This window comes from Onychostruthus taczanowskii, unplaced genomic scaffold (assembly GCF_017590055.1).
Source record: "Onychostruthus taczanowskii isolate IOZ18803 unplaced genomic scaffold, ASM1759005v1 scaffold33, whole genome shotgun sequence".
NCBI classification, from domain to species: domain Eukaryota; kingdom Metazoa; phylum Chordata; class Aves; order Passeriformes; family Passeridae; genus Onychostruthus; species Onychostruthus taczanowskii.
This window is the reverse complement of record NW_024500683.1, coordinates 5,804,317-5,825,943: the sequence shown is the minus strand read 5'-3', so window position 1 is coordinate 5,825,943 and position 21,627 is coordinate 5,804,317. Positions and strand designations below refer to the sequence as shown.

The window sequence follows — 21,627 nt, the reverse complement described above, 5'->3', positions numbered from 1 at the left end:
TGCGGTGACCTTTGCCTTTGAATAGTCAGCTGGACATTTATGGATCCTTTGGCAGAATGTCTTCTCTATTTCTGTCTTTCTGCTTCCTAAAAGCTGTCTTTTAGCTAGGTTTGGCTACTTAAAAGACACCTAATCTAAATTCATTATATGCATACATATGGAGCATGAAATTCTTGTGACTATCGTGGTACCACTATGTATATTTATCTTTTCAGATGATCACAAAGTCGGCTAGTTATATTAAATAAAAAAAACCATGGTTTCCCATTAAAAAAAAAACAAAAAACAAAAAACAAACCAACAACCATATTTTATATTTCTAAAAGGCAAACTTAAATAAGTGCTTTCTGAGAAAGAAATAAATTACAAAACCAAATTTGGTGTCATGATAACCTTCCATATCAAGGTGATACTTCATATTCAGACTGTTCTGTTTGAATACTCATATTCTCAAGTTCTGTTTGAATACTAAGCATGTTCCTCGAAGCTAACAAGATACCAAAGGAAAACTTCTCTAAAGCATAATCAAAACCTGTTCTGTTCTGTGACCTGTGATAAGCTCAATTGTTTTCTTTCAATGATAACCTCCCAAACAGGGTTTCAGAACAATGAAGTTCTAACCCATTCAACCTCCATCAACTACACTAGATGTTCTCCATCTGTAATTTTCAGTACCTGAAGTGTAGAAATCTATAACTAGTAAGTAGGTGTGCGTGTTAGGTCAGCAGCAAAGGAAGAAATGTTCTGACATGTGTCACAGATGCTGCAGATTATCTGGTGGTTTGTTCACTTTCCTGGGCAGGCTGTTCCAATATATAAACTTTTTGCTTAATTTTTTCCCCTTAATATCCAACCTAAATCTCCCCTGCTGCAACTTAAGACCATTTCCTCTAGTTCTGTCAATTGTTAACTGGGAGAAGAGGGAAACACTCACCTTGTTACAACCTACTTTCAAGTTGTTGTACAGAGCAATAATGTTCCCACTGAGACTAATCTTCTCCAGGCTGGACAACTCCACCTCCATTGCTCTTGTCTGGACACACTCCAGCACCTCAGAGTCTTTCTTACAAAGAGGGCTCAAAACTGCACACAGGATTCAAGATGTGGCCTCAGCAGTGCTGAGTACAGTGGGGCAATCCCTGCCCTGGGCCTGCTGGCCACTCTATTGCTGACACAGGCCAGGATGACATTGACCCTCTTGGTCACCTGGGCACACACTGGTCATGTTCATCTGCTGTCAACCAGCATGCCCAAGGCTTTTCTTCTGGGCAGTTTTCCAACCACTCTGCTCCAAGTCTGGAGCTCTGCATGGGGTTGTTGTGACCCAAGTGTTAAATCTGACTCTTGGTGTTATTGAACCTCACAAAACTGGCCTCGGCCCATGGATCCAGCCTGCCCAGGTGCCTCTGCACAGCCTTCCTGACCTCAGCAGATCAGCTCTCCCACCCAATGTGAAGCTGTGAATTTACTGAGGGTGCACACCATCCCCTCATCCAGATGATCAATACAGATATTAAACAGGATTGGGTCAAACATTGAGTCCTGGGGAACCTCACTAGTGACTGGCTGACAACTGGGTGTAACTCTGTGCACCACCACTCTCTGAGCTTGGGTCCTCAGAAAAACTTACACTGAAAGTGGAATTTTGGAAAACCACTAATACAATGAATATGACACACTAGTCACTTTTCATACATAAACTACATGATGCACCTTATAGCAAACAGTCTGAGCTCTACTATTTGTCAGGATTCATAGTTAAATGAAATTCCTGTTAAGAATCTGAGCACTTCTCAAATTGGAAAAATTTGTATGAATAGTGTTTTGAGTATTTCTACTAAAACAGAGCACTTCTTGTGCTTAAACATCTCACTTGCCTTGGAAAAGTATTCCATTAATTTTGCTGCTATGTTGTATTTTAAAGCTTCAAACTAGATACCCCTTCTGGAATTAAAGCTATGAGAAATGCTGATCTAGTTGTGCTGTAATTTGCAGAAATAATGCCACATAGAATTTCTAGGCATTCAGTCAAAACATTCCGAGATGACTGGTATAATAATGGCCTTTACTGGTATTTCAATAACCCCACTAAAATTTTAGCAATGGCATCTTTTCTGATTTAAGTAAAATTCAATAGAGATGATATATAACATGATGTGTTAAAATTTTTGTGCACAGCCTGCACATTATCTAAAGAGTCAGGAATTTGAAGCCCTATATATTTTGATCCTTGATTTTCTCACGTGCACTGTTTTCAGTGTGCCACTTTTCACACTAATCGGATACTAAATCTGTGGATATGAGAACATAAAAAATTGATTTTCCATCAAACATTTTTAACAGAATCACTACAATACCACCTAAATTAGAAGCAGAATGCTTTATGGTTTGAATATCATTTTTTCTAACTTGCTTGTTTTGATTATTTTTCAATTGCCAGAATTTGTTATTACAACAATATTTCTATGAAAAAATTATGTTCTGAAGCAAAGAAATTCTGAAGAGAATACCTCATTTTAATCACTAGCAAAGAAGTTCCATATTTTATAAATTCTTATTTGAAAAGAATAACAGTTCAATACTAGTATATCCAACAAAATATATGATTTTATATTTTTCTATGTTCCCATACATTATCGTCATAAAATTTCCTGAGGTCTTACAGATGTCTTGTTTAAAATCTAAAACATCATCACTTTCAGCTTTCAGCTTAATGTAATATGGCTTTGATTTATTTGCCAAATATTTCCTCAGTACTACTATAATCTGAGGAATACAATGCCTGGGAAATTAAATACAATAAAATGGGAATCTATTTCTGATGCAAAGAGTGAGACACACCTTGTTCAATTAATTCAGTCTTGAAACAGATATTCTAACAAAATTGAAGATTAGAACAATTTACTGTCTAATCTTCAAGGGCTAGAAGGCAATAAATTTTAGTTTTCTGTTCTTATTTAAGGAAAATTAATGGAGGAGAAATGCAGATTTTATCCAGAAAAAACAGTGTGCAGAGTTTTTACATGGGCCTTAAGCCAAATTAATTCCTTCTACCAGAAACATCAGACTAGGTAAATGAATTCTCTACCTCTTAACACTTAGTGTTAGAAAAACTAGAAATGAAATTTTTTTCTTTTGCTTATTTGATTTTCTTGTGAGAATATGATGCAACAAACACACATCCAACAGGATTTTTGGTCATTATGGAATTATCTTTCAGCCTCCTCAATACTATTTTTTTTCTTCATAATAATGGCATTAATTTTTCCAAAGATCATCAGAAACCAAAAAGGATGAACAATCTCTCTTCCAGAAAAAGGAAACAGCTTGGAAATAAATTTAAATTAATTATTTTCTTCTCCAAAATAAAATTTGAACTAAGTAATAGAAAAAAAAAAAACAATAGATTTCCAACTGTGAATCACTTTCTTGAGTACCCACTATAATATCTAATCTTATAAAAAGAGCAGGACCCCAAAAAATCAAGCCTCCCAACTGGTCTTCCTATATAATGGTATGTGTAAGCATGAATTATCCTCATCATCATTATCACCATCAACATAATCACAACATCCATTTCTGGAGTTGTAAAATGTGTGCATCTTTGGTATTGAGAGATCTGCCTGAAAGGCACACCTTCAAAAGGAAGAGGTTACTTTCTTCATACAAATCAGCACACATAAGTGCATTTGCTGTAATTTCTGAAGAGTTGTGAAGGTAAACAACCCCCATTTGGAAATTTTCTTCATCTGAAAATCAGCTAAGATGAATTTTAATCCCTTTGGTTTATCTTTTTGCAAAACCTGAATATGGTGGTATTTAAAGTATTAATTCTGAACTTAATATGGATGTTGACTAGGATTTAGATTGGTAAAAACCCCAAAATAACTGATGTTCTCACTAATATGTTGACTTGAGTCTCCTAGTCTACAAGACACATGTATAAAAAGTTTATTGATATAAATTATGTTATTTATGACTAGCTGGTACCTTTCTTACCCAAAACCACCTACAAGTAAAGCAGTGAGAGAAAATCCATGAGCAATTCTAAAAAATTGACCTGTCGTACTCTTGCTAGTTTTGGAGAAATGCTTCAGTGTTCCTTAGTTTGAAGGAATATGAGTATTCTAGGGTAACAATTCTATCTTAAGGTCAAAAACACACAAACCAGATTTTTCAAGCTGGAAGCAAACTGCAGTTTTGTGCTAAAAATGTGAGAAAATAATTAACAAAGGCATACAAGCCTATTTTTAGATTCATACTTTCAGCTGAAACCTACCATAACACTCACTTTTGGCTTATGGGCACAAGAAAATATAAATGCATTTTTGGCACATGGCTGGGAAAGGATCACCAGGACTAGCCTTTGAAATGAAAAAGGAGATTAAATAATTTTGAAAAAAACATTTTAATGTCTCCAAGGTCTACAGTTTAAGGTCTTTCTTTTTTATCTTAAAAAATTCACATTCATAATTATTCTTTCTACTCTTTAATTAATATTCAGGATATATACTAAAAGGATACCACAAAATTTGTTAATTCACTTCATCTGGTCTCCTCAGCATCTACATCATAAGATAGTCTATCACTTAACCAAGTTCAACCATAAAATTATCTTGTACTTACAAGCTATCCTAACTTTGAACTCATTCTCAATTTTTTCTTTTTCTAAAAGACATTCAAAATGTTATCAGATGAACTTTAGAAAAGAGTTTGGATGAAAATTTTCATTTAGTGATCTATTCTTAAAGGCTAAAGAGGAATTGCATGATTTCCAAGAATGCAGAAAACAGACAATTTCTGAAGTATGTTTTAAAATACGTATTTCTCTATAACTAAAAAGGTACTATTCAAAAGAGACCTACATATCTAGGAAAGTATCTCTTAAATTGTCAGGAGATGAAATTGTAAATTTAAATTCCTTGTATATTTTTGTTGATTACAACATACATGGCGAAATCTGAAGATAAGTGTCTGTCTATTGAAATTTATTGCTAATTGAGTTTGATTTTTCAGTCTTGGTTAATTGATTAACATTAATGGACCCATCTGCTGCATCAATACATGGGGAATAACAACAGTAGGAGCAATCACTGTGAGAATAGTTTAAGACACTGCAAACATGATTGTTTGTGGGAGCAATTAACTTTGAGATTGTATTCTACACTATAAAAGCTAAGCTTGTGTTTGTTTGCATTTCTTGAATCTTTATAAAATTGAAAACAAATGCATTAATCAACTGCTAGTAGTGTAGTGGCTGACATAATTGTCAAATCATTGGTGAGGTAATTTTGTGAGTTTATTTCCCACACACAGATGTGTCTTCTTAATTAACACTAAGCTTGGTTTGCAACATCTGGCTCATATGATCAGGGGGCCACACAGAATATTAAGAGCTTCCTAGGTTAATCTTTCCAAACCCATTTCAAACACATCCAAATCCAAGGAGCTTTGAATTCCATAGAACTATGTGGCATCAAACCCTTAAATTTACGGAATAGTTGACATTTTTCCCCCTCTGAAATTAATCTGGAATTCTACCTTTGCATAAAGTTAAAGTGCTGTAAAAGAGCTAGGGAACTTGAAAAAGTGTTTCTTAAAGAAGTAGAACATTTACATAGTTAGATAGTTGTTTTGGTTTTTAATCTCATACATAATGACTATGTAAAAATTAAAAATTTAGATTTCTACTGAAACATTCATCTGATGCAACATATGTTTAAACATTTTTGAAACCAATGGTTTTTGTTCTATTGTGCAGGCTTTGGCTGGGATAGAGTTAATATTGCACACATTGGCTGTCTGGTGTGGGGCTATGTTTTACATTTGTGCTGAGCAGTGGGTTGATGACACAGTCAAGGCCTGTCTGCTCCTCACGCCACCACACCAGTGCAGAGGCTGGGGCAGCATGAGGAGGTGGAAGGAGACACAGCCAGGACAGCTGACCCCAACTGACCCAAGTGATATCCCAGACCATATGAAATCCTGTTCAGGGTATCAAACAGGGGGTAAGAAAGAGAAAGTGGGGCACGTTTGGGGGTACATAGTCTGCCTTCCCAAGTCATCATTACACATGCTGAAGCATGTTTTTCTGTCACCACTACCCTGCCTAGAAAATTTAGGGCTGTGCCTGGCCCTTTTTCCCCTTTCTGAGCTAGATCCTCATCCCCTGGCTGATGTCCCAGTCCTGCCTCATCATGTCACTACACCAGAGATATTCCCAGAGATATTCCCAAAGCCCTTCCCCTTTCTGAGCCAGATCCTCATCCCCTGGCTGATGTCCCAATCCTGCCTCATCATGTCACTACACCCAGAGATATTCCCAAAGCCTGAGATATCCCCAGAGATATCCCCACACCCCAAAGCCCAAGGGCTGGGTCTGTCCTGATGTCCTGCCTGATGCAAAGTCTTGCCCTGACAAATGCCAAGGGAACACCTGATACAACCAATGACCAGAACACAGGGTCAGCTGCACCCTGAAGTTTCAGGACCGAAAACTAGGTACATTCTAATCCATGTTTTCTTCTAGTAAAATGGCAAAGAATTTTTTTTTTTCCTTTCAGATAAATTTATTTTGCATAGTCATTGTAATTAATAGGCTGAACACTACAGTAATATTTTTTCTCTAATGATGAGAAAAAGCAAGTAAATATATTTTCAGGACAGCTGTAAAAAGGTTTCTTAAAAAACACACCTGTCTATACTCAGCAATATGAGTTGACAAACTCCAGTCTTCCTTAAGAAAACATTACAGAGATATTTGCTATGTAATACTTCATGGTCTTTCAGAAGCAACCCACTAACTATAGTTGCCAAGCACCTGAAGCATTAAATGCAATATATAAAAAAATATAAATAAATATTTTTTTCTTTTTTTGCCATTAAGCATTGCAATTGAAACACCTGGCAAAAATCTTGCTATGACATCAGATAGTTCCCTCATCACTCTCATGTGTGAATCCCATCAGGTGCCACAGATATATGTTCAGGTGATTTAAAAACTCTCTAACCTGATTCTCATCCACTACGTGTAAATCTTTCTTTCTTCAGACTTTCTCCTATAGGAGAGGAATAGGATTCCTGGAGCCCAGTTATCCATAAAGACTAATGCAAAAGTGGCACTTTAGTCTTTCCTGAATCATTTGTCACCAGAATTTTTCCCCGTTCAGCAGCAAACCTACATTTTCCTAGGTCTTCCTTTTCCTGCTGATATCCTTGTAGAAGCTTTTGGTTTTGCCCTGCCCGTCCCTGCCAGGACAATTTCCAGATGGGCTTTGGCTTGTTCCATATCTGTGGAGCTGGATTTTTTCTCTGTACTCTCCCCAGATCATCTGGCCATGCTTCTATCTCTTGCATACTTCCTGTTAATGTTTGAGTTTTGTCAGAAGCATCTTATTAATCTATTCAGGCTTGCTGACAGTTGATTTCCTGCTTATTGGATTGAATAATTCTTGGGTTTAGAGAAGGTGATCCCTGAAAATCAGTTGGCTGTTGTAGAAAATCGTGAAAAACTGTGCTACTGCACAGCCACTTATCCCTGGTTTGCACATGCCCAATCTTCCATGACGCCTCTGGGCAGAAGAGAAGCGGCCTATTTTGAAAAAAACCCATTTCTGAAAAGGGCCGAGGCCAGCAGCTAGAAAGCAGAAAGGCAGGAAATAAATCCAATCCCCATGAATTATTCAGGACACAAATTCAAACGAAACAGTATTCCATAATGGCAGCTGACAGGCCAAGCAGTAGAATGGCAGAGATGCAGTAAAGACCAACAGAGAAAAAACAGATTCATTATTCCAAAGTACACACTCAGTTTCATCAGACTGGTAGGCAAATTGTGTGTTTTCATAAAACTGCCTTGCTTTCATTTGTGCTCTAGTCAAACAAGACTTAGAGATCAAAGACCTGTTTTGTGTTCTTTGTGTGTTCACATCAATCAAGAGGCAGAGAAGTCCCTCAAAAATTTGTTCAAGATCTCTTCAATCTAAGAAGGACACAGTGGCCTAGAACATCAAAAGAACTTTAAACTGTTCTGTTCAGCATTTGCCTGGAAGTACAATTTTTTAAAAATTTGGCAGCTACTTCATAAATTCTATCATTTCTAAACAGAAATGTCTTTCTAAATGCTGAGTTCTTTAGATAATGATCAAGCTGCTATGGCTTAAAAAGTTACTGTGCTCCTACTGAACCATCATTCCACTGAACCATCATCATCTCTTCTTTTAACTCATGTGTTTTTCAGACTCCATTTCCTCTTTCAGCATGACGCACCTTAGCTTTCAAAGGTTCTTTGACAATATCTTTTCACATATGCTGAAGTGAACAAGAAAGTCACTTGTTAGTCTTTCCATAGCACGATGATGAACATTTGCACCCAGGAACACACCATGAAGATGTGTGAGGGTACACCACAGATGTGTAAGATGTGGAGTTGTTAGGAAAAAGAATGACCTCTTATGTGCCTTCTGTCCAAATTGTCTATAGAAAGGTTCAGATGTAGTCTTGTAGCAGTACTGATCTAGTTGGTTGCAAAGGAATTCTGGCTTCAGCAAGATATATATCCTGTGTGGACAATGTCATTATATTTCATATCACTTTTCATGCAAGAAAGTAAAGTGTAACATCTCTCTGGCTGGTATGAAGATGTCATATTTTCTACTTGAAATTATCAGGACAAAAGATTGGTGATTATTTCATTACAGAGAAAATTGTAGTAATTTTTCATCAAGAATGAATGATAAAATGGGTAAAGAAATACCTCTTACCTAGTGCAGGTTCCACCATTGTGACATGGATGATAATCGCATATTGGAACATTGCAGTTCTCAACATTCTTTCCTTCAAGAGCCTCGTCTATGATGAACAACTCTTTGTGGTTAACTTGAAAATCCCTAATGCATCCTTTATAGCCATATATCTGCCCAGCACATCGATGAACCTCCTCATGAACAGGAACCTTTCCAAGGAAGATTGATCCAAAGTTGATCTGCAGAAACAAGAAGAGATTCATCAGAAAAAATGTGATTTTTGATATTATTGTAAACAATGAAAGAATAATAGATACTGATAAGGGAAATAATCATTACTTGAAGATGGCCAAGAACTCTGACACTTTCTGAAGCGATTATTTTAAAAAATGTTGTTCTCTTTTTTTTTTTTTTTTTTTTAATAATAATCCTCACAAAGAGAGTGGTTTAATGTGTGTTCTTATTTTCAAATATACAAGACAACATACATCCCTTGAAACACAAATTGGAATTCCCAGCCTTAATCACAGCGAACACGGTAAGTTTTTTACATAGATTCCCTCACCCTATATGATGAGTTGTGTATTCATGGCTGAAGTTTGGTGCAGGAACACATGAGAAGCTGTAGACTTGAATACAATTCCTTTAGGACCTGGGATTTAAGGGATCCCAAGATACAGGGAATACAAAAAATATTTTAGTTTTTTTAATGAGTCACAGAAAATAGGCTGCTATACTGAAGCCCAAGGGGAAAACAAAAAGGAACCTTTCACATTTCCAAAAGCCTAGAACATCCTTATAGAGGTGCAAAGAAACAACCACAAATTGTTCATGCAGGGTCTGAACAAATCATATTAGTGCTCACTATGGTAATTCCTCTGTTGCCTGACTTAGAATTCAATCCCTTAATCATCACTTATAAATGATCTGTGGTTTATTTAACACTCTGAATTCTACTCCTCAAGCTAATTCCTGACTTTCTGGAATTCTGACATGGGGCTTCATCATTCCTAAGTTCATTTGCTAAGTGTCTGCCAATTCTTGGGAATTGAAAAAAAATTGTACTTGTATCACATGGTGATGCATTTATTTGTACAATACTATTAGTCCAGAAGGAGGGTGACACCTAGCCCATTCAAGTCAAGCAGGAATAAACCAATGGAATTACAAATTGTCACAGCATATGTAAAACATGTGAGGGGGTAACTTATAGAGAAGAGGCCCTTCACTATCATATTCAGACACGTGTAAAGAAGTAGAAACAGGAGGAAAACATCCCATTTATTTATCTGGAATTCACACATCCACATGATTTTTGATTTGCTGTTTCCACTATTACTTTTGTCAGTCCTGGAGCTATGTTGCTGACAATTTCAAGTGAAATTTTGTGATACAATGAATGTGAATACTGCCAGATATTCTTCTACTTAGCATCTTTCATTCTGAAGGGAAAAACACCTACTTATTTTAGAGCATGGATAAAATTATATCAGATTTTTCATACCAAAGAATTCTAAGACATTGGCTCTGCACTTGTTGAATTCATTTCAGATCACTTGACTTTATCCCCTTTCAAACAAAGCTATGAAACACCACAGTGATAGACAAGATTTGTAAGTAGTGTTTGCAAACATTTTCTCTCTGCTTGTGAATCTCTTTCAAGAATTAAGCAAAGCATTGGACTGCATGATAAAGTGTCTGTGATTAAGAACAGTGTTTTTAACACTCCACTGGCAACACCATCTCCTTTATTATTTGGCTTATTTTACAAAAGCACTAGCCTTGAGGGCAGATGCAGTGTATCACAGAACAACTTGAGTAGGCTTTGCTCAGTTTCTAGCATCACTGGATTTTATCGTAATGTATTTGGTGTTCAAGCTCGTGTTACTGCACCATAATACACATTCTTTCTATAAAGGTCCTCTTCTGAATTTAACTGACTTAACCAGAATATATTTTAAGGAGGCACAAAGAAAGAATTTCTGTAAGTCTTGTTAATAACATAAAAGGTTCAATATAGCATTATATCAATAACTTATGTAATACTAATGTTTAACTTTTCAAATACTAATTTGAAAATATCTTTCTTCACTTTTAGCCTGAGTAGAAAAAAGGATTATCTTGGGCAATAATGGGAAGATATTCATTAGACCTCTTAGTGATAAGAAATGTCTTTTTGTTCTTTCTTTGATTGTGTACTTTGTAAATAGACGTTCTGGGAGATTAGGAGCAGATCTGTAAAGTGTAATAGTTAGTCGTGAGGATTTGACATTCATAATGCATACCACACAAGGAAAGAAATTCTGTTACAAACCAGCAGTGCATACTGTGAGATGCACATCAAGATTAGCATCTCTACAAATAACTGACCTGTCTTCTAGTGAACAAACTTATAAAGCAAGCCATCAATCACAGTTCAAAATCTTGTCTAAAAACATTTAAAAATGCTTCATGCAGAAATAATCTTGCGATGAGAGAATGCATAACAAAGGCAATAAAAAGAAGAGAAAGAATAACTGAAAAATTCAAGATTTGAGAAAGCTGGCCTCTTGTCCATTCAGAATGAGTCTTCTGATACCAGTTTCAAAATGGAGACAGATATTTCACAATACTATCCAGAAGCCAAGTCCCAGCAAAAATACTGACACCAAATTAAATCACTGATGATTCATAGCTGTCCTCCACTAGACAGTGTAGCTTGCAACTAAAAAGTAACTAGAATTACTGCTTAATAATATCTGAATTGTTTCTAATAACCCCTTGGCCTTGGGTAAATGAGACTGCTAATATACTTTTTTAAACTCTCATAGCATCCATGTCCTTTTTATGGACTTTGTGCAGCAGGAAGAGAGGCTTCAGAGTCAAATAAATGAAGAAATTAATGGATGTGTTGTGGTTGCTGGATGTGAGAAGACCTATTAGAAAGAATGATATTTGAAGAGGAATTATATATCCTCCTTTAGAAGAAGTAAGAATATATTTATTCTCCTTTGAAAATAACTGTAGCGCATATGCTGAAGAAATGTTCAAAGCAAATAGCTATTTTTTTATGTCTTGGAGACTCACCTGAGATGCTTGATGTGAGAATGAAAGTCTGTGCTGTACAGGGGAGTTTCCATCTGCAGCCACTTCAATCATGCAGTAACTTTCAGGACTGCCCACAGGCAGCATGTAGCTGTAAGGAAACAGAAGATCCCATTGCTGCTTATACTGTTGGTCACGGAGTATTCAAACCTCACACGGCAAAGGCAAGGTGAAAGAGATATTCATACTTCCATAAAGTATGAAAATCTTTGGACACTACTAATTGCAGTTTCATGGCTATTAAATTACTCAAGAGACAAAATATGCAAGTTTTGTCCACTAATGTCCCTCTTCTGTTTGTCTTCTTGACTACTATTTCAAATATGTACAGAGAAAAGAAGAAAAAAAATCTTTAAAGTGGGTATTGATAAATTTTAAGTGCTAACTGTAGTTGACATACAGTCTCCCTAGTACAGAGGACTGTTGGGCAAGTGACATCAATGTTGAATGATGCTGAACAGCCGGGGTTGAAATTTCTTTTTCCTGACCTACAGAGGGAACAGAAATGGAATAAGAGATGAAAGGCTGCATACCCCTGAGCAGAAAAATTACACTGTGATGCAGTTATCACTACTAGGAAAGTGTGTTAGTGCAAACTCTGGTATTGAGCCTTAGAGATAAAGAAGAATGTGAGGTTAAGGGAATTTGTGAAGTAAATACTAGTGAACATTCAATAAAACACTAAGAATTGCAGCCAAGTCACCATAATGAGGCTGCCAGGGTATGGCTTCTAACAACAACTTTACATTTTTATGCAATATTTCACAAATGCTACACTACCAACTTTAAAAAGTTTCTGAAAAAAAATTAGTTTATTTATATGGACTACCAAATTTTGCACTTATTTTAGCTGAATAAATGGTAAAGGACAGTAATGGAAATCCCAGATATTGTTTTTTGTTGGGATAGATGAATTTTTGTGTTATGTCATACACATATGAAAGAGTTAAAATATTTTAAAGCTCATTATGATCTGTACATTTAAAGCATTCCTAATAATAGAAATTACTTCAGCATTGATAAGGACAAATTTACTCCTGGAGAAAACATATCAAGATGTACCATAGTCTCAAATGGTACCTTTTTATATATCACCACCTGGTTGCTTTTATGCAGCTGCCATGGCGTGTTTTATTTCAGGTTATGCCTTGAGTTTTTTGTCTCTGCTTCTGTTTCTAAATTCTTACTTTTTCATCCTTCTCTCTGTAGATTCATTATGAAATTTAGAGTCTCAGTTTTCACCTCAGAAGTTGCTGGGAACATTGCACTGACATAAATGGATATAGTATTGTATAGTATGGACCCCTAATGAATATTTATCAATTCACTGCAGTGATTTCTGAGTGAGTAGCACAAAATCAGTGCGTTTACTCACTCAACTTTATAGCCAGAACATCCACATCAGCGGCTGATCCTTACATATTAATAAATCCCACCCTTCCAATGGTCATATCACTGCTAGTTCACAGCTAAATCAGTCAATACTAATTCATTGATTTTCACTGTACTCCAATGCATGGGGTTGAAATGTGCTAAATTATTTCTACCTTGTAAGCATGCAACAAATTTCTTGTTTTTGAATCTTTCTTGAAAAGTCTGAGATATTTGAATGGCATTTTTTATTATCACCTTCTGAAATGTGATCTACACCCCTAAATTACTCAAATGATTTTGGAAAATATTCACTTTTTATTTATAATTTTAGGCTAAAAAGAGTAATGTTTTTTAGGTATTTTGAATTGCATTACTTGAAAAGTCTAAAGTTAGCATAATATTTTGATTTTAAATATAGGGAGCCAGAAACAGTGCCTGCTGATTTGAAGACCATGTGATTTGCAGAATTTCATTATAAATAATAAATTCAGTAAACAGAAGTTTCTCCTTAATAAACAATGGATATATTGACAGATAGTTGGTGATTTCCTTTTAGGTACTTGAAATAAGGACAGTTTTTGAGAAAATGCTTCCACTGTTGTGTTTTCCAACCAATTCTTGAAATATAAAATATCCTTTGAATTTGATTTATTATTCCTACTCATATTTAAGTTGCTGGGAATTATCTCAGCATGTCAGAGTGTATAAAGACAACTTTATTAGATAACAGAAAATCAGGTCATTTAAGATTCTCTCTTGAGGGAAACAAACTCACAGCCTTTCCTTGATGCATTCTGCTCTGAGTGGGTACTGTAGTAGAGACCTGACACAGTCATAGCAAAGCCCACCCTCTGCCCCTGCCTTGTTCCTGCTTTTCAGAAAGGTTTCTGAAGTCTGCATGCTTCTTTTTCTAAATAACCTATTATAGCACTTGTTACAATGGTCCAGTCCACAAAGAATGAAAGTTTAAGTGAAGTGGCAAAATTAATTAAGAAGAATGCTCATCTAAAGAAAAAGAAAAGAGCAATGAGGTCTGTGTCAGTGTGACCATCTTCAAGCAATTAGCCAGCCATTCAGCATTGTAAACTTCCATTGTAAATTCCTGGTGTACACACATTCTCACTGTTTTGTACAGATAATTTATATTGTTTTTGTCCTTTACTAGAGGAAAAAAGTGGAAGATTAAATATAGGTACAACTAAAATAAGCCTTAAAGACTGCTTGATACTGAAATGTTCTTTATTTTAGGAATTTTTAAACAGCACCTTATTATACAGTGTTTTTGATCATTAGATCTTAACTTCACAAAGGACATAGAGGCGTTTTGCTTTTTCTCTAACATGCAGCAATGACATCTCAAAGAGCAGAGCAGATTTGTTTGATGTCAGCCAATAGATTCGTGACTGAGTCATGAGAATAAAACCACAGGCTACAAGCAGAAACCTACTGCCCTGTATTCTGGAGTGCATGTCTGGAATGCACTCCATGCTATTTCTTCAGCATTTGTTTCTTTGTAAAGATTTCCAGTGAATTAATACTTGACATTTTTCTCTGGCTTGTCATAGTACGGAAAACCTGTCATTTGAAATGTGAACAAAACGGATATTTTTCATGCTTATGTTACCACAAAATTAGGACTGTTTGAATTTGCTAGATTACTTAAATATGCCTAGAATCGCTTTTAGAAAGAGACAGACCGTGGAAAATAATAGTCCAAAAGACAGATTTCTTAGAATATTATAAACATTTGAAAAAAATGGCAATTAAACCATAAATGCTGTCTCAGTCTTTATTAATAGCATTAAACTCAGAAAGTGCTACAACATGGACACATGTAAAATATAATCATATTAGTTCTTTAAAACCATGATGGGAAAAAGAAAGGACTTGAAATATTCTGTCATAGAAATTACTTGAACTAAAATAACATTAGTGTTGCTCTATAACCTGGTTATAGTTTTCTTATAATCTATGTTTAAATCTGTCTTAATCTTGCAACTGAATAAATACAGTTGTATTATTTCATGCACCTCACAGAAGATTGAAATCCATTAGAAAACAGAAAATGAAACTGATGATTTATTCTCTTGACATTTTTTCTTTATTTTTCTAATTAACCTCGTATTATGAGATACTGACCTTACATTAAGAACACCTGAGTTGAAAGTGGCTAATCACTGACATCTTTAAATTTTGAAGTATTTTTCAGTGGTGCTTTTTTACTCGTTGAGATGCTGAAGGCATTTCAGTCCATCTGCCTTGCATGTCAGTGGCATATTCTGGCTGCACTTAAAGCCAGCATATTTTTCCCTCCAGAGACAGTGACAGGAGAGAATGCAACACGATTCCTATTGCAGGATAATTTTGTCAGGCAGCAAAATTGTGATTCATTCGTATCACACTCATAATGATATAAAAAGGATTCACAGGGAGGTAAAAAATTGGGTGTATGAGAAGTAGTTACAGGAAATGTGTATGTGTGCAGGATATATGGGCAAGGTTATGCAAAGTAATCTTAACAGGTCTGGAGCCATGTGAAGCCCAGCCTGTTCCTGGAGATGCTAAGATATAGGCCTGATTAATTCAAATATTTATTTCCACAAATTTGAAATGAGAAGATGTTCAGTCTTCTTATTTGCTCTAGGCTTAGAAAATCATGATGTTTTTCCTAGCTGCTGTGGATTTTATATAAAAGTTAAATGTTAAGAACAAGAATTACAAAGGATTTACTATTTTTTTACAAAAGACTCATGAACTTCAACAGGTGCAAAACAGTAGTCATAGACTGTGTAATTAATAGTTGCATGTTGATTAATTATGTGCATGAACACTGGATTTCTAACAAAGTGCAATGTGTACCTCACACACCCATGACACAGATCTGGATATTAGGTATTGGGTCTGGAACTGGTAGTCAAATAAATCCTCTTAAGCTACCCAAGATTGGGGCACCTCTAAATCTGGTATGATCTTGCTCAAGTAAATGTTTTAATTTAAATTATCATAGATTTCTCCAATTGGAAATAAAATCATACTTTTTTCCTTTCTAGCTAGTCACCAGGTGGCACTAAAGGAGTGCAGTAGAAAGTGTGAATGCAAAATCTCTACTAATGTCTCTTCTAATAATTGGAAAGACTGACTTAAGCTCTAATTGATAGCATGATTGCTTCAGCTTCCAGTTATATCAAGGGAAACACAATAAAGTATCTTAAACTGATTACATATTTGACAATAGGGATGAGAATAGGTCCAGAGACTGGAACTTCTGGAAGTCTTTTAACTGCTTTCATGCATTATAACTTTGCAATGTAATCATGTAAAGATGGTGCATTCATGGTTATGTAAACATACTTAAGAAAGTTTAGTTTATAGCAATTATATTTTCTATATAATGCTGAAGGTGAAGCCATATTTCTAAAAGATTAAGGAGAAGTACAGCAAAATTAAATCATCATATCAGCAGATATAAATAACCCCAGGCATTATAAAGGAAACCTTTGTTTTTATCCAAGCTAAATAATCACGGTGTTTCTGAACACAGACCTCACACTGCTAGCAAAGCAGGGTTTATGGTCTTCTGAAAAAGTATTAGAAACTAATTACACCACTGTCCATTTTATGAAGTCACAATTGGAGGGCTACAATTAGAACTACTTGCTATTTTTCTCTCTACAATCTGAAAAATGCTAGTCCAGCTTAACTGTTCAACATAGGAAAAAAAATCCCCACAAAAATCCCTTTACTAAAAAAGTATTGATATAGAAGACATAAAATAAAAGGGTCCTGCAAAACACTGAAATAGTGCCTTCGTTTATACCCTTGATTTACCAGAGCAGTTGTCAAGGGAACACCTAACCAACTGTCAAGTATTACAGGTGATTTTTCAAGAATGGTGATTTTACTTTTGACTGAGCATATCCAATTCACAAGTGTGAAAATATGTATTGTGCCTTGCAGTTTTAATAATCTCGTCATACTTTTCCAAAATTCTTGCACTTACTACCTTTTATCCCCTTAAAATATATTTCTAAAAATTCCATTATTTTAAAAACCACACCTTCACTTCCCAAAAATTAACTTTAGCATACTTCTTCCATGGAAGTGTTGTCATGTCTCTTTATCATCTTCTATTTCAGTAAGGTCAAATTTTGGTATTTCTTACAAGCTCCAATTGCAACCCTCAGAAGTGACAATTATAAAAATGAATGCTGCATTTTATGTCTGACATTTTATTTGAAATCAATGAAACATATTTCATAACCTCCAGCAATTCAACATCAGTTTCTCAGGTTTTCTAGTTGCTGCAAACTGACCAAATAGTAAAAGTGTAGAGTGAGAGGAAGAGAAAAGGAGACCAAGGAGAAGAGTACATGAAAACAAGGAAGATGGAAAACCCCAAATTACTTAGACTCCTGAAGCGTCTTGCAGGAATCCCTTGATGGCTCTTTGTTTAGGAAAAATAAAACAAACCACACAAAAAAAGAGGTGTGTGAACTTTGGGAACACATTAGTGAATGATAAACTTCCAGCTGACCCTGGACTTGTTTGAAATTTGCTGCTCCAGCTGTATGTACATAAATCTCTGGTCCCCGATGGGACTCATCCCAGAGTACTGAAAGATGTGGCCACTGACATCACAGGGACATCATTCTGGGAATTATTGTAAAGCATCTGAAAAACAACACCCTCGCTGGACACAGATAGAATGGGTTCATGAGGAGAAAGTTTTGCTTAACCAACTTAATCTCCTTTCAGCACTAGGTCAGCCACCAAGAAAAGGGAGTAGATGTGTGCATTTGGATTACAGCAAAGTTTTCAGTATTATTTCCCAGAGGATCCTCCTGGATAAAATGTACAGAGCACAGAGAAATCCATAACACATTGGCTGAGCAGCTGGCTCAGAGAGGTGTTAAATGGGGTGGCATCAGGCTGGCAGCCAGTTGCCAGTGGGCTGCTCAGGGCTCAGTTTTAGGGCCAGTGTTCTTCAATATTTTTATAAAAGATCTCGACACAGAAATTAAATACACATTAAAGTGAATTTGCTGATGACACTAAACTCAGGGGAGCTGTGGACCCCTTCTGGGGCAGATAGACTTTACAGAGAGATCTGGATAGACCAGAGAGCTGGGCAAGCACCAACCATATATATACAAACTGGGGTTTGAGAGGGTGGAGAACCAATATGTATGAGAGAAATCTCAGGGTTTGAGGTCATGGAAAGTAGAATACGAGCCACCAGTGTACTCTGGCAGCCAAAGGGGATAGCTTGGGGTGCATTAGGCACAATATCATGAGTCAGCTGAGGGAAGTGATTGTCTCACTCTACCCTGTAGTGGAGCAGACGCATTTCAAGTACTGCATGCAGTTTTGAGGGGTCTCAGTAAAAGAGGGATGTAAAGTTATTACAGTGTGCTCAAAGGAGACTGACTAAGGTGGTGAAAGGCCTCGATGGCAAGACTTAAAAGGAGTGTCTGAGGTCACTTGGTTTGTTCATCTTGGAGAAAAGAAAGCTGAGGAGTGATCTCATTCTCAAGGGGAGCAGTGTAAGGGAGATCCTGCTCTCTCTCTGGTGACCAGCAACAGGACATGAGAAAATAGAATGAGCTGAGCTGCATCAAGTGAAGTTCAGATAGAACATCAGAAAAAGTTACTCTGCTGAGAGGGTGGTCAGTCACTGGAATAGGTTCCCCAGGAGAGTGGTCATGGCACCAAAGCGTCAGAGTTTGAGCATCTGGATGATGCTCTTAAGTGTGTAGTTTAATTTTTAGTAGTTTTGTAAGGAGCAGGGAGCTGGAATCAATAATCCTTAAGGGGCCCTTCCAATCTGAGAAAGTCAAACAATATGTTTTTATCATAGAATCATAGATTATAGATTGAATTGGGTTGGAAGTGACCTAACAGATCACCTAAATTCAACCTCAACCTCTCTGCCATGGCCCTTCCAGTAGACCAGGCTGCTCAAAACCCCATTCAATCTGGCCTTGAACACTGCTACAGATGGGGCATCCATGAATTGTCTGGGCATCCTCTTCCAGTGGCTCACCACAGTCATAGTGAAGAATTTTTACCTTGTATCTAATCTACACCTGCCCTCTTTCAGACTGAAGCCATTCCCCATTTTCCTGTCACTCACTACATGTGTTTATAAAAAAGAACCTCTTTTCTCTTTTTGCTATGGGGGTAGAATTGAAGAAAATAAGGAAAACAAATACCCTTTACCTTCTCAAATACTACTTACTTTGCACAGAAGATGCAATTTCTTTGCTTAATGTTGGTATACAGGTTTTTTTTGTACATTATACAGAATCTAAAAAAAAAACCCCAACCCAATGTTTTTGTATAAGCATGTTAGTAGCTGAAAATGGTAATACCTACATTAGGTGAAACAGATACTGTTTATGTTAGGTTCTACTTAGCTTGGTTTATGCTTCATTTACTCCAGCTCTGCTAGTCCAACAGTTAAGTTTATGATCCTTTAGTAGACTGGCTAATGGGACTCTCTAATGCATATATTGCCAAGCATACTACAGGCAGCATACACCCAAGGATCATTTATTTCAATGGAATGCTTTCTTCAACATATATATTTTATGAATCATGACTTTAAAGATATGTGTTCCCAGAAAGGATCTTTAAAGGAAAGTATAAACTCTGCCTTTAATAATACCTTTGAAATTCCATTTACTTCATGGGGACTTCACTGGTGTAAACACAATACATCACTGTGCTGTGACAACCATCACTGTGCTGTGACAACCATCACCGTGCTGTGACACCTCCATTTCACATATGCAAGAATGGGAATAACAAAAAGATTCTGGAATAATTAGTGTTAACATTTAGGCAGAGTTTTGAAGTTACAACAAAATTGAACTTTTATTACAATCATTACCATAGTCATTATTGCTGTTCATGATCATGACAGTATTGAAAGAACAGATTGTTACAAAATTGATCCTGGCAGAACGCACCAAGTCCTACAGAAATCTTGTGCTCTAATCTGAGTTTCAGGACAAGAAGTTTGTATATAGAAGAATAAAGAATATATACTGTACTTGTATTTATGTCTGTTGGATCATAAGGCTTCATGGTGCATATTGTGAGCTTTTTTGTTTGTTAGATGAGTTCATTGAGATTTCACTGCTGATAAACATCCTGTGTTTCTAAACCCAGTAATCCACCTTCAAGACTGAATACCGTTGCCTTCTCCTGCTTCTGAACTGCATTGCCTCAGGTTCATCTACCAACTGGGTATTTGCTGCACATGAACAAGGCTGTTTAATTTTTGTTATGGCTATCTTTACCTTCTCTTTGAGTCTACATTATATCAAAGAGAAAGACTTCTACTCTTCTATTCTTTGACGCTATAGAGATGACTACTCCTTAGGGAAGGTGCTTGTGGCCTTTTACACAGCTCATTCTTACCATGTAATCTGGCTTCTCTAATTCACTGATTTTTAATATAGATGTAATTGCATTCAATTTTATTAAAAAATTAGATAATGTCAGAAAAGAAAGTTGGCCTTCCTCTTTCAGTAAAAAGTCTCCAGCTAAAGCTTATGCAACAGCTAGTACAAAATATGTAAGACATGAAAATTCAACTATAATCTTCACTGAAAGGATGTGCTGGTGTGAAAATAGAAAACACTTTTTATGAAGAGTCACAAGATAATAAGTTTTGGACAGTTCTTTCCTTAAATGGAGATGGAATAATTTCATCAAACAAAATGTCTATGCTAACCTATTACCTCAAGAGTCATATGCCTTTGTCTCTCAGAAATGGGAAAAGTTGTCTAGGGGTGATAGGTAATATGGGAGTTAATTTAGATAAAGCCAAAACAGTCTTCAAGTGCAATGATGCAATATGACACTGATGAAGACTGGAAAAAGTTGGAAGACTTCCGCTAAATAATAAATAAAATTTGACTGCATAGAACATATGAATGCTAATTAAAGGAGTACCCTAAAAAAGTACCCTAAAAAAGACTCAGAGGTCTTTTAGTCTTAAGCAAAATGTGACCACTATCAAACCATTCTGACCACTATCAGGCATTTCCTTCTTTTTAAGTACAAGATCACTTGTAGGTAGAGTGATTTTGAACACACTGAAAAAGATCATGTGTTTGGATCATGTTTCTGTTTAAGAAAACATTAGTATCAGTGGAAGCAGAGTATAACTTCACATGAGAAATATTCAATATTACCACCTGGTGAGCAAATAAACACTCTTGTAAGCCTGGCAAAATGTGAAAAGAGGTCCTGGTAAAACTTTAAATTTCAAAACCTGCCTGCACTTTTCCTTTGGTATCACATCTTAAAACTATTTTTATGCCATTTATCTACCTACCAGGTAACTAAATCTCATGGATATGAATAGATTGTGAAAATAAAGAGAAACAAGAGAAGAGTTTCTGCGCATTTAGAA

The 21,627-nt window shown here is 36.0% G+C and overlaps 1 protein-coding gene across 1 annotated transcript in view; it reads right to left on the bottom strand.

Moving 5' to 3' along the window:
• Nucleotides 1-21,627, bottom strand: part of EYS (eyes shut homolog) — a 614,241-nt gene that overhangs the window by 95,479 nt on the left and 497,135 nt on the right. The window contains exons 30-31 of the mRNA XM_041410576.1: nt 11,811-11,919; nt 8,763-8,983 (exon numbers count right to left, since the gene is read on the bottom strand). Coding sequence (XP_041266510.1) covers nt 8,763-8,983; nt 11,811-11,919 — 330 coding nt within the window. The remainder of the gene's footprint in view (nt 1-8,762; nt 8,984-11,810; nt 11,920-21,627) is intronic.